Source organism: Leptidea sinapis, chromosome 26 (assembly GCF_905404315.1).
Source record: "Leptidea sinapis chromosome 26, ilLepSina1.1, whole genome shotgun sequence".
Taxonomy (NCBI): Eukaryota; Metazoa; Arthropoda; class Insecta; order Lepidoptera; family Pieridae; genus Leptidea; species Leptidea sinapis.
Genome location: NC_066290.1, coordinates 6064907 through 6084518, shown reverse-complemented (window position 1 = coordinate 6084518; position 19612 = coordinate 6064907). Strand labels below are relative to the sequence as shown.

General features: G+C 33.0%; 1 protein-coding gene and 2 non-coding genes across 3 annotated transcripts in view; 1 reads left to right on the top strand and 2 right to left on the bottom strand.

Annotated features, from left to right (window-relative positions):
* LOC126972531 (cell adhesion molecule Dscam2-like) overlaps window positions 1-19612 on the bottom strand; it is a 157434-nt gene that overhangs the window by 50004 nt on the left and 87818 nt on the right. Inside the window, exon 6 of the mRNA XM_050819358.1 lies at window positions 8102-8184. Coding sequence (XP_050675315.1) covers window positions 8102-8184 — 83 coding nt within the window. The remainder of the gene's footprint in view (window positions 1-8101; window positions 8185-19612) is intronic.
* Window positions 16250-16368, bottom strand: LOC126972613 (U5 spliceosomal RNA). The gene has a single exon (XR_007731172.1). It is a non-coding gene; the product is annotated as a U5 spliceosomal RNA (small nuclear RNA).
* On the top strand, window positions 18541-18659 carry LOC126972612 (U5 spliceosomal RNA). Its single transcript, XR_007731171.1, has one exon. It is a non-coding gene; the product is annotated as a U5 spliceosomal RNA (small nuclear RNA).

Sequence of the window (19612 nt, the reverse complement as noted above, 5' to 3'; positions counted from 1 at the left end):
GAGGACGCGATCCTTTACTTTGGAAATATTATATTTTAAATATTTTGTAAAACTTTGACGCTAAGTAAATATTCGATTCTTATTTTGTTCCTATTGCCGTAATTTTAATAAGTCCTTCAAAATCTGGAGCGTTTCAAGCGTACGTAGCAATTTTATGTATGTACAGATACCACGCGAGTTGAATGCAGTCGATGCCTGAGGTTAAGAGCAAGACCATTTCCCCCCGCTCTCCGCATGACTCGCCTCGCGCGCCTGTATTGTAGCGTTGTGCCATCCTTGTCAGTTATCATACGCTTACCGTGTTATCTGTTAATACGGAAGTTATTTTTCATCCCTTGATATTTTTTTTATCCAGCACGAGAAATTGCAAAAAATGTTTTAGACATGTGCGTTGAAGAAATGCACAAAAAAAGGCGGAAAATTTTGAGATTTGATTATTAAGTTAAAATGGTGAAACAATTAATAAATTATTTATTCATCATTTTAACCTAGTGTAAAATGGTAAACTTGTTTATTTATTTGTGAATAGTTTATTTATGGTCATCAGTTATAATTAGGTCATACCACTATCCCATTCCTGAACTCCGCATACAACTCACGCTAATCTGTACATACAGCATTGCATCTATAGCATTTTACATTAACTATTGCTTTCTCATTTAGATTCCTTTACCTAGTAAGTTATGTTAAAAAATTTCTTCTGCGAAGGTGATAAGGACGCACTAATAAGATTTTCCACAACAATTTACCCGAACGCAATGCCTTATTTTTCTCTGAGTGAGTAGAAAATTTATGAGCGACCCCAAAGCAATAAAATACCTAGCGAGAAAATGAAGGAGCAAATCACAATATATTTGTTGCTTGGTCGCTAGAAGAAACCCATTTAGCTATTCGCGAGGGGAGATATTATTTTTGGCAACAATAGGACAGGTGGACTGTATCTGCCAATATTTATTTCATGTCATTTCTTTCCTAAATGTTTGATCGCAAACATTCATGTTTTGTATTGATATGCCATTTGCTAATTATTTCTTTTCGAGATTATAAATTTAAGCGATGTACTGCTTAGATATTTCAGTTATTTCAACCGTTAGTATTAGGAATGTGTTTTTTTTGTTTGTTTGCAATTGTTGACACTACGGAGTCGGCATGTATTGCATATATGGTGAGATTTTTAATTGTACCAGCAGAGATACTGTGTAGTCTAAATACATATGTATGTAAGCCATATAATATTGTTCAGAAATATTCTAACAAAAATATGCTAAGGCATATTAATATATAAGGCAGCGTTGCCATAAGTGGCAACGCTGTTTAAAATTTAAGAATGTTATGTGCAAATTTTAATTTTACACTCTCTTTGGTTCCAGCTAGTTAACTCAATGTAGTTTGGTCTCATGTAAAATTTATGATTTTATCTTAATTATAATCAAGTGCTACTAAAAAAGTGCCATTTAATTATACATAGTTGCAAGTGGTCCTTCGAGCCGGATATAAACCAGCGACCTATGGATAATAATATACGAGCGTATAGGTGAACAAAGCGAGATAGAAAAGGAGAGTGGATATTTAGTTATTGCTACCTATTTTGGTTGACAAGTTGTAGTCACGCTTGGTAGTTTTTATTTTAATTTCCTTTCATCTTTGGAGATTTTGGCTAAATAATAAATTTCGTTTATTTCAAAGATTACATATACATTTTTTTGTGGTTGAGACTTCCCAATAAGTTGTCTTAGGACACTTGTATTAGGAATATCTCGCAACTTCCTTAGCAGATAACTTTTTATTTAGTAAACAATATAGAAAATGTATATACTACACGCCACATTCATCAGTGTGTGTGTTTGTGTGTGAGTGAGTGAGTGAGTGTGTGGATGTGGGTTTGAATTGGATCTTTGATTGGGTCCATCTATGCAATGCGTGTGTGTATATATACATTACGTACACATGCCTTCTTTAAGTTTCCTTCCATTATTTATTTCATATTGGAAGTAATCTTGCATGTTCGACATTGAAGTGCTTTTATTTATTCCAAGTATAGCACGCTTGGAATTAGCACCTTAATATTATGAATATTGCTAAACTAGGTAACGCATTAATAAATCAAAATGCTCACTCATTAACCGAGTGTCTGGTAGTCTATATAATAAACTCCCAAATGAAATTAAAATATTACCTATTAAATAATTTAAATGTATCGTAAAAAATAAATTAACATCTAAGGCCTATTATAATGTGAAAGATTATTTGAATGATAAAGATAGTTGGAATTAATGTTCTAAGTTTTGTTAATGAATATTGTTATACTCATTTGAATGCTATTGTAACTTTTGTACTTCATCCTGACTTGCACTAAATATCTTATAAAGTTTTACAGTGAATAAAGATTTTTTGACTTTGACTTTGACTTATACGCTAGTGTATTCTGCGTCTATGAAATAAACATATTTTTAAGAGAATAACAACTGCCACTGTAATATTTTTAAAGTATGTTCGTTATTGCAGAGAGTGTAATATTAGTTTACCAGTAGGAGAGGAGGGAGGGAGCCTCCTTTGTACAGGATGCCGGCTAGATTATGGGTACCACAACGGTGTCTATTACTGCGGTGAAGCAGTAATGTGTTTCGGTCCGAAGGGCGCCGTAGCTAGTGAAATTACTTGGCAAATGAGACTTGACATCTTACGTCTCAAGATAATATATAAAATTATTATTTATATCCGGATAGTTTTGGTATAAGGTGACGTCCATAGTGATTTTCTAATGGTTTTCGCATTTAATTGGCAATTTATCGCTTTTGTTTTAGATGGCATTTTGTTACACTAACATAGTAAAACTAATTGTTCACAATACAAATACTAACAATATTTTTTTAATTATAGCATTAATTGTTGTTTGCTTAAATAATTTATGCGTCTAGAATCTAGATAGAACCTCTAGCTGTTAGGCAACGCATGATAACAGGCCCGATTATTTTAGTGTGCACGTATAGCTACGTCTTTAATTCGCGATTTGTTATGGTGTGCGTGCGTTGCTGAAAATAGAGACTAACAGTTCACACCTATTTTTTTCTAAGCGTTCACATCTGTCACAGTTTATCTAGTATTTTGTATATAATAGTTTTTGGAAAATACTAACAATGTGCGTATTCTTTAAAAAAAAACTGTAGAGCTGATCGCTATACTAAACTTCACAAGGAGGATTACTGAGCAAATAAATAGTACAAATCAATTAATTAAAAAAAAATACTCAATTATTTTACATATACATTTAGTTTTAAGTATTTTGACCAAGTACGTGACTTAGGATTTGGAGTAACTTTAAATTTCAATAAACATATTAATAATATTGCACAAAAAGCTTTTCAGGTAGTGCTTAGTTTCGTTTCAAGAATAGAGAAAAAATTTCGCAACCTACAAACTTTTTATACTACTCTTATAAGGTCAATTGGTCGTAGTTCCTAAAAAACGTTCTAAGCCATAATCATCACATTTTACGGAATTCGTGTTTAAAAAAAATTATTGAAGTAGATGTTACTTTGCGGAAATCCATTATTATACAAATGATTTAAGTTTTCTTTAGTGTTAATTCCGCCAATATTTGTTTGCACCAGTCTTCTGCCGAGATTTTGGCGAGACAACACGTTCTAAGGATGACTCGTGTAGAGGCGAAACACGTGTCGAATTGTTTAAAAACAAATATTGGCGGAACACTAAAGAAAACTTAAATCATTTGTATATTCGTGTTAAAAGTTTAATAAATATTTGTGTATTCCATACATGTGGGTTGGGCTACTAAGTCATGATGTCATTTAAAGAGTGACAGTATGTCTGCTTTGTTTTGTCAGTCCGTTATTATGAATCACAGGACCAGTTTTGTGTTCTTAACTCAATTTCGGCATGATTGTGGTTTGAAACGTTTTTCTGGAATTACGTCCAATTATTCAAATTATTTTAGTGTGCACGTATAGCTTAGCAATTATTCAAATTCAAATATTTTTATTCAAAATATGATTTAAAATCACTTATTGAACGTCAAAAATTACCACCCATTCAAAAGAGACTGCCTCAGACCTGAGAAGAATGGGCGCAAGAAACTCAGCGGGCATTTTTTTTAAATATAAAATATGGATGTAATATCGTACAATAAACATTTATAATTAAAGAGCCTGAGGGTGTTCGCTTTATTCCTAGTCCGTGGTGTCATCGTTTATGCTATAAAAACCTTTCCCACACAAACGTTTTTTAACAATTCTTTTAAATTTCGTAACACATCTGTTTTGTACATTTTCTGGGATCATATTGTAGAAGCATATACATCGCCCTACAAAAGACTTACTAACTCGACCCAACCGAGTAGTAGGCATAACAAGTTTATGTTTGTTCCACGTGTTAACATTATGAATGTCACAGTTTCTAGCAAATTGAATACGCCGTCATAGCTCGGGATGCTGTGTAAATATATACATCGATGCGTTGTATAAAACAGTTTTTGACTATAATAGAATACAACTCAAATAATTATATTAATGCAAAATCATCGATAACACTAATAATTGCCCTGATTTAATAAATACTATATACCGTACTATATACTACAATATGAAGGGTGCATGTTGTAACAAGGCTAAAAGACTCTTTTTAATCGACTTCAAAAAAGGAGGAGGTTCTCAATTCGTCGGTATGTTCAAAAGAACATACCGACGAATTGAAAATTGAGAATAAAAATTTTAATTTTTTTTTTATGTTTGTTACCTCAAAACTTTCGACTGGGTGAACCGATTTTGATAATTCTTTTTTTATATTAATATTCATATTATTATATTTATTGTTTTGGAATAGTGTTTTTGAAGTCTATTGTTTTTTTTTGTTAGAAAATTTTATACACAGCTATCGCGTACAAAATATGTTGGGATTCAATACCCATTCGTAGAATGTGTCATAGTTTTTTTTTATGAAAATAAAGGACGAGACGAGCAGGACGTTCAGCTGATGGTAATTGATACGCCCTGTGCATTGCAGTGCCGCTCAGAATTCTTGTAAAACCCAAAAATTCTGAGCGGCACTACAATTGCGCTCGTCACGTCGTTAAGTCTCATTTGCCCAGTAATTTCACTAGCTACGGCGCACTTCAGACCGAAACACAGTAATGTTTACTCATTACTGCTTCACGGCAGATATAGGTGCCGTTGTGGTACCCTTAATCTAGCCGGCATCCTGTGCAAAGGATCCTCCCACTGGTAAAAATGATAACAAAAGATATAATGAACACTTTCATCATTTCAGACGGAATACGTCCACTGCTACACGATGGCTTCCATCCAAAGATCTCCACGACGATCCGTTCTGTGCTGCCCTCATCCAACCTATTCTGGCCATCTTGATTGGATCGTCGGTCCATCTTGTGACTTTACTGTCATCTGTCCGTCGAGGTATGTGCCCTGCCCTGCCCACGGCCACTTCAGTGTGGCAATCATCTGAGCTATATCGGATACTTTGGTTCTCCTCATTTCTGACCCTATCTCGCAGGGATCAGTGGTTTACTACTTAAGATATTTTTTGAAAAGCAATCCACAGAAACAAGAAGACGATCTCAAGATTAAGTTCTTATAAATCACTTTTTTCTCATGTATTTATATGTCTGTATGTGTTCTTCTTATAGAATATATAAGTCAATAAACTTATGTTAGTTCGAGGCGAGTATATCAACAACATATGTGATATTCACTCGTATTCATTGGAATCAATACCACAGGATTACAATATTGACAGAGAAATCGAGTATTTATACACAATAAAAGGCATAAAAGACATTTATTTTCTCATAATTGATTTCATTTGAATTCTTTATGATGTCACTTTTAACACTTGGTAGTGTTAGAAGTGACATCATTCCGCTTTGGAATCAAATGGAAATCTGAGAGAGAAGAAGCGACACAAGAAACTCTCTCAGCATTCTATTTTGAGCTCTTTTTAATAAAGTATACAATATTGTAGTCTCATTGTTAATGCTATAAAATAAACATAATCTAGTCCCAGGCTGTCCGATCACTTAGATATTCAGCTGTGGAGTAGTAGGATTTACGACACAGCCATTTACTAATAAAACATTTAAATTTATTTATAGATAATACCTGAACAGTGGCTGGGACTTTATTATAAAAGTGTATACATATAACACTAAATCTATTATGCATCATATGAAGCCTACTAGAATTAGTTACAAGAAATCCCTTATTTCTAGTGTTATAATAATGAAAATCACTATTAAGAGCAAAAAGGTGACGATTTTTGTGAACGTATATTAAAGACGCTTCATAGTACAGAAACTCGAAAAGTATCTGTACTGTGAAACGTCTATGCCTTCTATACTTTATTAAAATCGCTTGATATTAAAAAGATATGAAAGCAGGCATTTCGCAATGCTGCAAAAACAATAGTAAAAATAGACGGAGCGTAAAAGAATGTCATCTGAGTTGATGTCGAGTTTAATAATTCTCGGATGCTGCACTTTCCTGACAGCAATAACCATTATATTTATGAGTTGTCTTATTATGACCGCAGGCTATATTTCTTCCGAGAGCTAGAACCTTTTAGTGTTAAGCCTAGCATTTTACAGCCATATACTCTACTAAAAATTGTCTCACGAAATCTTAACTTCTACTTAATGAAGTTTAATAGAGAATTAGAGTTAAGATTATATGAAAGTTAAAATTAATAATTTGAGTCTGAAATAATATATTTTTTTTATTTATTTATCGTGGTTTACCTACAGGTATTATAAATAGACTTAAATGAGTGACATTTCTTAGAAAGCTTAGATAATACAGGTATAAAGGCATTATTTTTTTTCTCAAAATTGATACCTTTAGAACTTTGATGTCATTTCTAATAACTACTAGATACTACTACCGCTTCGGAAACAAATGGTGCTTGAGAGAGAAGAAGCGGCGCAGGAAAGTCTCCCAGCATTCTTTTTTTGCGCTCTTTTCAATAAAAATATACAATATTGTACAGTCATTTCAATCGCTATAAAATAATCACAATCTAGTCCCAGGCTGTCCGATCATTTAGATATTCAGCAGTGGAGTAATAGGATTTACGACGGAGCCATTTTTTAATAAAACATTTAAATTTATTTATAGATAATGCCTGAACAGTGGCTGGGACTTTATTATAGAAGTGTATACATTTACCCTTAAAGCTATTATGTATCTTATGAAGCCTACTAGAATTATTACAAGCAATCCCTTATTTCTAGTGTTATAATACACCTAATATTAGGTTAAGCTATGAATGAAGAAATACTACATATAAGGTACACTGAAGCAAATAAAATAATAGCTACAATTTATATTCAAACTTAAGTTTTAAAAGTAAATACATATTTATATAACAGAATATATATTTTGAGATTATTATTCTATAGTAAAGTTTTAGACACTGAACACTGTATCACGTATTTCTGTTTTACACAAAAGGTAAAGAGGTTTAAAGTGCTTCACTTTATCCCACTGTTTCTTGTAAAAATTACTTTGGATTCTTGGCATTAAAGTTATAATAACAATCCATAAAAATCTGTTCTAGTGAAAACTAAAACGTCTTAAGTTCAAACAGCTATAACCTTAATGTATCTTTTTTATCTCTTTAAAATACTTACTTTAATATTTAATGATGCTTTTACAGTTGTTCACTTGTTGTTGTTAAAATTGTAACTATCGTTGACTTTTCTGTCCCAATAAACTTATCGACGGTAACTCACCTTATCCGTACACGCTGTCTGTCAATGGGAGGACGTGTAGCTTACCAAAGATAGAAGTTAGTATGGGAATTACAATTTACGCGTCCCAATATAAGATGATAAGAACGACTTATCGGGTATATTGGGACAGCTTCAGATAATTGACAGCTAATTACTGACAGTAGAAGGTAGTAATTTATCTCTGTCTGTGGATAGTATATTGGGAACGGGCGTATGTTGATATGTTGCACTTGTAGTACAAACCAACTATTTAAAACAATATAAACCGATTAAAAGTTGCGGAGCACTCAATTATCAGTTTACTAATCTAATAACTTAATCTTAAATGCAATAAATACTTACCGTAACCTTTGAGTGTATTCCGAAGATGAAATTTATGTGAATTACAATATCGCTCCGTAGCAACGCCGTCCATACAGGGAAACCTGTGGAAATAAATAATGTCAGCGATTACTGGCTTTTAATTAGACGAAATTGTAATGTAATTCTGAGCTGCAATTTAGTATTTCAGTCTCAGTTTGTTAATTGCGCTCAACATTTTAACGTAAGCCGTTTAAAAACCGGCGGGCAACGACCGCTGGCTGCAGACTTAAAAATGGGGATAAAATATTTAGGATTTAGTTTATATTTCCCTCCATTTATCGAGCTCTATTAACTTATATAATATGTCAATATGATTGACATATATACATATATATACATTTATATTTTACCATCCCATGTGTTTGACAGGAAATTTTTTGTGCCTATTTGAGGCGCCACTCGCGAGCGTCCACAGAACCTATTTTGACGTATAATACAAATGGCTGCGGCAGAAGCGTACATTACTGTGAAGTATTTTTGCATTTTGAATTAAGTTCGTTCGTTTTCCGTGTTATTTATACCCCAAGAATCAACGTAATAAATTGCATATTTTTTTTGTAAATAGCTTCCCACCATCTATCGATGTTTGATGACAACCTCAGCAGATGATGGATAGAGTTCTAGTACCGCAAACTCTCGCTACATGGCCATAAGCGCCAAAATGGCGAATATCAAACAGGCACAAAAGCACTTTGACGGCAGACTGTTCAGTGGTATATATTAGAGGTCAGTGGGTAATATAGACGTCAATAATTGCTTATAACAAGAGTTATAGCCAGCTGTAGTCATAACTCACTTAGTGTTTATAGCAATAACACGTATATGGAGGTCAAAGTGCTTGGTTCGCTATCATCAAGTTCCTTAATATAATTTGGACGGAAATGCTAATTAATTACATAACTGACAGCTTGTTAGTGCGTTATCAATTTTGACTTGTCAATGTGTCCGTTAGCTAGTGGTTGGTAATCTACGGCCGTTTTTAATAACCTATCTATCCTTAGTTTAAATTACTAGAGAAAGACAAATCTATCCTTTTTATGCTTACTTACATTACACAAATAAAATTTTAAAAACAAAATTTTATGAACGATGCGGGACTGGAACCCGCAACCTTCGGCGTTCCGTGCCGCTGCTCTAACCAACTGAGCTAACCGTTCGAGTGACGTATAGTTATAAAATCTTGTATGCTTTGTTCAACTCTCAGGGTGTAACATTTCAAAAACCTATCGACATAAAGCATTGGACTATAAGTTTATTGCACATTACTATGGATAGATAAGATCTTGTCATTAAACGGTAACAGCAACGTATCGGTAACTAGAGATATGTTATTGAAAACTTCCGCTAGTGTAATATTCAAGACGACTAGTCAAACATAATCGGTTACATAACAATAGATTCGCTTTCTATCTTGAGAGATGTAATTATCTCTTACACACTTTGTTCGTCTATTCGCTAGAATATTGGCAGTATGTGGCAATGACCACCTTACACCTAAATATTTATAATCAAATCTGAAATATAGTATTTGATTGAGGTGTCAATCTTCTAATCGCGTAAACAAACTCACTGCTATGAATAGCACCGTTGGGTAGGGTAATAATATAGGTATGAAAGAGTTTATGGATTGTTGTAATCTGAGATTAAATTGAACTTTTAGAAAAATACATAAAAATTATCAATGGTTTCGGTGTCATCTAGTCAGTGGTCAGTTTTAACACTTTTCAATATTCTTAGGAACACTAATGGGTTATTTATGTTTAAGGGTGCTGTATCTGCCAACGGCCTTGAGTGTCTGGGCGGAGCGAGATGTCGTCCCCGCACCTACCGCGCTCCTGATATTCGCGCAATTAGACGCGCGGCCGCGCTTCAATCTGCTGTTGTCGAACTATCGATACTGTGGCTATATTCTATTTAATATATACTGTGGGAAAATAAACCGTTTACGACCTATTCCATATTAATTCTCCATTTAAAATTGTTGCAATCTCGAGATTTCGAATACTCCGATGCAGAACTTTCATTCTTTACATTATCTCTGGACCTTCGATGACGTCACATTGTCGCTTTGTTACGGTGTGCAAAACAAGTATCACTAAATAATATCCTTATATCGTTATAAATAAATAAACTGCAATTTATTTTATCTGTATATATTGATTGATATAAAGGTGTTTTGTTGTGATGCTTATATGTATATATATAATGATGAAAAATCAATGATAGCGTTTAGGTTAAGTACAAAGGTTATTTACTTTTCTGACAGTACTATTTTAGCGACACAGAATAACAGAAACTTCAGAACTATTAACAATAAAAGTCAAAACGTACCAATGAAAACAAAATACAAAGCAATGATAGCATGAATATATCACGACATGTACCTAAGAGTAATAAAACTGCAAGCCGTACTGACGCAACAGGACGATCGAAAGGGGGTGAAAGGGATTACGTTTCAGCGAGGTCCAGAGATAATGCCTGTAGTATCAATCCGTATAGTAAGTAGATAAATAGATGAATAAACGTAAAAATGAGGCGTTTAAACTAGTAACTACATACATATTATGTGTCATTTTCTATGATATCCTGAATTAAGCATAAAAGGCGTTTATTTTCTCAAAATTGATTCCTTTACATTTTTTTATGTAATTTCTAATATACTAGATACTACTACCGCTTCGAAAACAAATGGCGCTTTGAGAGAGAGGAAGTGGTGCAAGAAACTCTCCCAGCATTCTTATTTTTGCGCTCTTTTCAATAAAAACACACAATATTGTACAATCATTTCTATCGCTATAAAACAATCATAATCTAGTCCCAGGCTGTCCGATCACTTAGATATTCAGCTGTGGAGTAATAGGATTTCCGACAGAGCCATTTTTTTATAAATCATTTAAATTTATTTATAGATAATGCCTGAACAGTGGCTGCGACTTTATTATAAAAGTGAGATGAATGAGATTGAAGAGAGATCCAGTTATTTCAAGATGTCATCCCCACTATATGAAGTCGTCCTGTTGCTTCCCTCAAATTCTTCATTCATTTTTATGTGTGTGTTGTTGTATGTGTACGTTATATGAAGTAGGTCATAAACGTTATTGATAATGACCAATTTCACAATGAAAATTTATTTTTCTCTCAGTCCGATAGTTGACAAACCTTATAGTCATAACAATTTCTCTCAAAACTAAAAGAACAATATATTCGCAAAGCTATATTTACAAAGTTGTGAACGAATGAGAAATTGTTGACATAAACTGTTTGTAATGCGCAAAGTTGCTTGTCGAAACACTTAAATATGACAAAGTTTGAAACAACGGCTCTAGCGTCGCGCCGCTTAGTTTACCGGCGAACTTTTATGGACCATTATGAAAAGTGACGATTTTTAATAAAAACGTTTTCCTAGGTGTAAAATTACATAACTTGCTTCGAGAACAATATGTTTTCTGAGTAGAAAGTTTTAATAATAATCGAAGTAGCACTGTGGAGATTATTTAGTACTTGATAGTTTTAGTTACTTTTGTCATATCGAGAGGATAAATACAAGTGACCATAATTACTGAATGCGTTTTCCCAAGTGTATTATATATAAGAATATATAAGAAACTCAAAGGTCACTTTGAGTTTTTCAAACACTCAAACTTTTCAATCCAACAGAGATTTACAATGGCTGTAATATAAATAAGAAATTAGCTAATAAGGCCAGGCCATACAAAAGTATCAAGAAGACGCATCTCAAGAAAATACGGCAAATATGAGATATTACTCAATGGATCTACAAAAAGTGATGATTTTTCCTGATATGCCTAAAGTTGAGGCTTCTTTTTTCCTCAGTAGACTTTGTAGCATTTAACCTTACCTTTGCACCAATAAAGAAAAAAACTAAATACAACAGCATCTGCGTTTTGGGACATAAAGCTTATGCTGGAAGAGATGCTAATAATATTGGATGCAATTGCAACATTTATCGAAAGGGAAAGGGATGTTAAGCATTTGGTACTTTGGTGTGATAATTGCACCAGTCAAAACAAGAACTGGATCTTATATACAGCGCTTGTCACCATTGTGGCTTACAAATTTAGAGAGCTTAACTCTTAAGTACCTTACAAACACACCCATATGACTGCAGATAGTGATCATGGCATTATAGAAATGCAGATTAAAAATCAAGATGCTGTTCATGATTTTGAGGATTATAAGAATGTTATATTAACATGCAGGTCGAATTTTGCAGTTATTGAAGTCAAAAAGTCTTATCGATGGGCGAAAAAGAAACGTGCACCACGACGCAAAGAAGAGTGCGACGCCCTCCTCCTATAGTTCTCTACTCAACTCCATAGTTGAAGTGAAATTCATGTATTCGATCATCGGTTCAAAGAACTTGACTTTTCATTGAAAAAAATCAGCCATGGATCATGCCATTAATAACCTTTTTAACCTGCTATTAATGATTCGGTGAGAGGGGTAAAAGAAAGCAAAAAATAAGGCATTCTAACGAAATTGGTCCCACTTATGCCTATGAATAAGAGATAATTGTGTTAATAGTTCGTAAGAATTAGCTACCGGTGGACAGATTATTGCAGAAGATAAAATTTTTCATCACGTTTTCATTTTAACTCTCCCTAGATTTATTATATTATTAAATGATTAATTTATCACTTTATGACTATATTAAAAACCTAGTAACTTACGTTGCTAGGTTATAAATGGTTACCGTAACATATTTTGACTTGAGAAAACAATTTATTATTTAGTAACTGCTCTCCTACACACATAAATCATTATTAACTTAAAATAAATAATACATTTGAAAACCAAACATCCACTGCACAGTTTAATACCACTTCTACAACAAATAGTTTTGTATTGGCATGGCTTAAAGTGATCACGTAGTTTTTTTGCTCTCCTGTAAAATTTGTTTTGAAGCACTTGCTAGGTTTTGATGTTCACAGCTGATGTACTATTTTAACTATCTGTATTCCTGTACGCTATGTTAACAAATTCAAAATCATAAATAACTTTAAATAGGCATACAAATGGTATTACGTGCCCGTGCATTTTAAGTTGTTTCTTCTTCAGAGCGTAGCCATTGAAAGGGTTGCGACAAATTCTTTTTACAAATAGTAATTTGAGTATAACACACATTAGCCACCCCTTACGCAAATAATGTTATTTTATTTAACCCTTCTCGAAACATTACGAAACATAAAGTTTTAGTGGGACTGGAGTTTAATCTAAATCAATTATGTTAGTTAAAGTTTACTAAATATTAATGTTTCTGTATTTGAATGCGAATTTATAAAAAGATCAGTCGAGTGAGGCGATCGCTGGTCCTTATGGTGGCTTGTTGAAATTTAAGCTATTTAATATATTAATATTTTATGGCAATATATAAAATTATGTATTATACTTTAATCGTCAATTTAATACTTGCATAATACCATTATTTACTTAAACTGTGCAGGACCTGTTGTTTTTTTTTTTATTTAATTAACATTTTTTTAACTTCATTGTATAAAGTCATTGAGTATGTTTGAGTATTTTATTGCATCGATTTGCATAGATTGTAATTTAAAAAAAATGTAATACGATTTTTGTAATACGACATTTTATTGTACGATTTAATAAATAATATTAAATTGTAACGAAATCATACTAATAAGTAGAAGCTCAGAAGAAGAATTTATCGCAGATCTGAGGCATAGTTTTTTCTATGGAATAAAATAACCTTATATCATATTAACGTCTAGGTAGACAGACATACATGAGAGGAGTTTCTTGCTAGTTCTTCTCATTAGCTCAACCCTTTACGAAGTAGCGGTAAATTCAAAAAGAAACAATATTTTTATTTTATTTTTTGACATTCATTAGTGTCATTCCCGTGACCTACATGAATAAAGTGTTTTTGAATTTGAATTTGACAAATGTGAAAATGTCGAAAAAAATTGAGGTTGACTATTAATCTCTATTTTGATCAATTCACGCACACTAACACAAAGTGACATACCAATTGCGAGTAAGACGTCCCTTGTCACGCACACTAAAGTAATAACTCTGCCCTGTTTTCATCGGCTGTCTGACTGTCTGACAAGAAACTCTATCTAGACGTTTGAAACGAAAGAACAGTTAAGTTTATTAAAATATAAATGTTCAGCCTTGCCTTTGATTGGTTTTTCATCAATAAATCCCTACTAATATTATAAATGTGAATGTAAGTTTGTTTGTTACGCTTTTACGTCGGAGCTACTGAACCGATTTTGATGAAATCTGGTACAGAGATAGACTAGAGCTTGGTAAGGACATAGGCTACAATTTATCCCGGAAAAAACTATGCACCTACGGGATTTGTGAAAAACTGAAATTCACGTCGATGAGCTATAACTATACCAAAAGAGTAGGTTTAGTTTGCCATAGCAATCTTCCACGGAATAAGATTCATACAATATGTTGGGAACGGAAGTGAAAACGGGAACCGAAAGTGGAATAGGACATGAGATAATCTTCATTTAAAAATTGCTTATTATTTTAAAATAACCCTTTATCTACGCGGACGAAATCGCGGGCATCAGCTAGTATATTATAAATAAAGGTATTGAAGTGGAAGAGGCAAAGCAAGTATTCAAGAGCGTGGCAGGACGTAACCTACCTCTAGAAGAAGGGTGTGATTGTATGTATGTGGGTAAGTATTTATATTAGTCAAGAAGTAAGCTTTACCGCCCTCCCAAATTTGATTTACTCCCGAAAAATAATATAATGAAATATGTTTTCTAGATGAAAACTACTTTATTGAAGAGAGTGGCCGTTGAGTATCTTGTATGTTCTTTTTTATGACAAATAAGGGACGAGACGAGATTGACGTTTAGCTGGTGGTAATTGATACGCCCGGCTCATTACAATGCAATGCCGCTCAGGCTTCTTGAAAAACCCAAAAATTCTGCGCGGCACTATAATTGCGCTCGTCACCTTGAGACATAAAATGCTAAGTCTCATTTGCCCAGCAATTTCACTAGCTACGGTGCCCTTCAGACCTAAACACAGTAATGCTTACACATTACTGCTTCACGGCAGAAATAGGCGCCGTTGTGGTACCCTTAAATTAGCCGGCATCCTGTGCAATGGAGCCTCCCACTGGTGCAACTTCTCATGAGCTCTACTTTTTCCAAACATAAATTGGTAGATTTAGTAATTTTATCTACACCCATGCTTTAAATCCTCTATTAAAGATTCTGAAACAGTTAGCTTATTGCCAACATTAAAACACCCAATGTTCTAACAATCATTACATCATCCAAAAGAGTGTTATAATGTTGTACTGAATTTCATAACAACACTCCTATGTTTTTTTTATCCCTTCATGCGCAAAGAGTTTCAACATACAGCCACATTCTTATTGCTCGATGCGTGGTATCTGTATGAATTTCAAAAAAAGATCATATTCGTTTACGCGCGCTCCACACTCCCAGAACGTCGCACGCCGTAAAAAAAAGTAGGTTATTCGAATCCCCGCCATTTTTCTTCGATATTTTTATTGTTATGTTTACAAAAAATGAGCGATTCATTTTAAACGCTGCAAAAGAACATTATATTCGAGTTAATTTTTAATTATTGCACTATACAAAATGTAAATTACTACTTAAATAAATAATTGTTTCATTAATACTTAGTTTATTTGTATATAATGAGTAGTGAATGATATTAGGTAAGTAAGCTAACTGTTCCAGAATCTTTTAGAGGATTCATATTCTGGGTGTAGATAAAGTCTTGTATGCAACTGTTGATAATTAGGTATTAAAAAACTCATGCGATACTATTATCACACGAGGCGAAGCCGAGTATTAATACACATTCGTGTTTTAATACCCCTTATTACACAACAGTTGCATAAATAACTATAAAAGAAATACTTATGGTGCAAATTGCAATTGCGCCTAATTGAATAAAGTTTATTTGACTCTGACTTTAGGTAGACTCATGGGCTGAGCGCTTTGCTTTAGTAATGATTATTGAATGAGGCTGAGTCATCACACTCACTTACGTAACACAGTCGTGTGGTTAATTCGGCTCATCAGACGTCTAACTTCTAAGTAAACATGGAGTTTTGCGTTTATATTATATTTATTAATTATAAGTTTCACCTTAGTGAAACTGTCCTAAAAACACAATTAGACTCATTTGAGTGTTCCTCTCCACGGAAATCTTTAGTAAAAGGCGAAAGATTTATACGTTTTGAAAAGAAACCAGAGTATCGAACGAGCGAATTTCAAAACGCCCTAGGTTTTGTCAAAAAATATTACTAGTGCGTTGTGAAAAACACTTGTGCATAAGAAGCGACATCTAGCGATATTTTAACAAACCACTGAGCCCTGATTGATAATCAATATAATTTAGGTACATTAATATTAAATGGATTCAATCATTTTCTACTTTAGGTATTGATAAAAATTGATAAGCTTTTCCAAATATATAATATATCTAGATTTTTTGGTTTTACAAGTAGATACTTATATTTAAAAAAAAGATGCTCATAAAACATATTGCTAAAAATAGGCTAATCTTGTTACTCTATAAGTAATAATTTAATGCACATTAACGTGCCTATACATTCCAATGAAAGATTACTTACAATTTTCGTATCATTATTATACAATATTTTATGATAAATAATCCCCATTTATTCGTTTGATTATAAGTTTCACTAAATCACTTTCAACAAGTGTTTCGCCTATATACGGCACCTTTATGAGCTGTTGAATCTTCAGATGGTGGAACAAGAGTAACTCTTGTAATTATGACATAAAGATCATAATTTGTTGCATTTTAAAAAGATATAGATTCCTGCAAGATAAAAACACTTAATTCCTTTAATTTTCTATTAATAAACACGGCTGCCTTCAATCTAATTCATAAATCAGCCAAAATCTGTGCAATCATAATGATTGGTTGTTTGCAACTAAGTGTAATTTCAGTGTAAATTTAAATATTAAGTGTACTTAGTGAAAATGCTTAAGGAGACATCCTTGTATCCATATTTCTATTTTTACTTTATCTACTTTATTTTTAACGATGTGTGTGTATTTGTTTCCAAATAAATAAATAAATAAATAAATTAGACACAAGAACTTTTCCAAGTTCAACTTTTCTAGAACATCCAATGAACGCTTAGCCTAGTTATTGGTGACTTTGACCTACAATCTGGAATACCGGGTTCGAATCCCGGGTAAAAAGGAGTTAGTAAAACTTCACCACGTTTTAGAGAGTGCTATAATTGCCAACGTAACGTTATTACTTCAGACGTTGCACGTTAAACGCTTGGCTTTAGTGTTGGGGGTCGGGACATCGACCTCGTCTGACTTTGACCCACTTTGACTAATTTCTCGTCTACCCCGCAGACGCTATCTATTTACATAACATCGCAGTCTCCACCTGACACTGTGAAACTCATTACGAAGCAATTCGTCGCATACTTTAATGTTCTAATGTTTTCCTTGAATCATTTTTGGAGAATAATCTTTTAGTTTTAAATTTGACTTAAGCTTTACAACATTATAGTTTTTATACATATTAATCGAAACATTTACGAGATATTTATATAATAATCTGAAATTCACTTAAAATAGTTTTCCTTAATTTATACCATATCAAAAATATTATTGGTATTAGTAATGCGGTAATTGTATAATTATGATAGCAAAGTTTACTGCCAAAGTATTTGGAATTGATAGCTACATGATTAATGTGCATTTAATTATTATTTATAGTAAGAAGATCAGAGTATTATTTTAAGCAATAAGTAAATAAGTACTGCTAATACCAAAAAACTAGTGTGCTCTTGAGCACACGACTGAAGTAAAACAAAATATTTATTAATAGAACTGTTCAAGAACGACATGAAATTACGAAATAATCAAAATGTGTGCTAGAACGCATAGTAGAAGTGAAACTTCAACGGACAAAGTTTATAAAACAAATATTTCAATGTTTCCCGCCAATATTTAATTAAACTTATTACAAAAAAATATATTTAAAAAGAAAATATAAAAAAAAACAACGTAGCAAAAAACACATTAAATTTAAAAAAAATAACTTCCCTTCGCCTCTGCCGATCACTATTTTCGAAATGTTCCGTCACGCTTCTACACTCCCCAAGCGTTCGTAAAGAAATTTTACTTCAAAAATATAGAAGACAATATTGAGCAAAGCTTAACAATAATTTTTATCTTTACAGTGAAATTATTCAATCCATAGAATATTATTTACTTATCTTAAATTATATTGTGTATCAATCAAGGACCAAGATCAAACAAATAATGGTTCGCTAGAATATCGCTAGATGTCGCTTCTTATGCACAAGTGTTTTCTAGGACGCACTAGCAATATTCTTTCACAAAACCTCGGGTGTTTTGAAATTTGATGTTTCGGCACTCTGGTTTCTCTTCAAAACGAATAAATCTTTCGCCTTTTACTAAAGATTTCCGTGGAGAGGAACACTCAAATGAGTCTAATAATGTTTTTGGAAAAGTTTCACTTCGGTGAAACTAATAAATATGAAAATTTGTATGTTTACGTGGGGTGAACTTTGATTGATTGATCGAGTGACACACACCTACACCATCATATTCGCACAGTCGTACTTCGGAGGTGCGTTCCTCAATTGTCTTCAATTCCTAATTAATGCCTTTGTATTTCTTACTTGCCTCATCAGCAATCCATATTTCATATTATATTCTTTAGTAGTAAAATATATTTTGTCTCTTGACTGACTTGAAATGAATGCGTAGGTTTACGTCAATGTGTAGGAGGTAGGTACCTACTTTAATATAATAAAAAAATATAGGCTTTGCATACGCGACAGAAGCGGAAAATGAAATGAATTATGGTCGATTTTCGACCTCGGGGCGACCGCTAGTTACAATAAAATTACAAGAAAGAGATTGAACAATGTGCAACATTAATAAGATTCCACGAAACCACTATTGTGTTCTATTTATTCACAATTACTCTCTCAAGACGAACAAGAATTATAAGAATGAGAATTTTATAACGAATTGAATGAACTCTTTTCAAGGGACTCATTAACTGCGGTCTCGAGTCTCGACTCAACAACGCATTTTTAAACAATGAAGTTTTTATGCGATCTTATTATTTTCTCGGAAATATTGAAAGATATAATATTCACGGAACTGCATTCTCGTGAGAATATTCCCTGAGTTTTTATAAATATCAAATGTTAACAAGATTCAATGTAGAAAATCAGATTATTCTACCCATTCGAAAGGATATGCCGCAGACCTGAAGAACGGCCGCAAGAAACCACGAGGATCTCTTTTTGAAGACGTGATAGCTTCTTATGGTAGAGATAATCGCTTCGTAACGTAACGCGTTACGGCGCCATTTTAGTATTGTTATTCAGGTAATCTTTTGGAATGATATTTCAATAACAATCCTAATAGTTACTTATGGTTATGTATGAGATGCTTGCTCATCTACAAT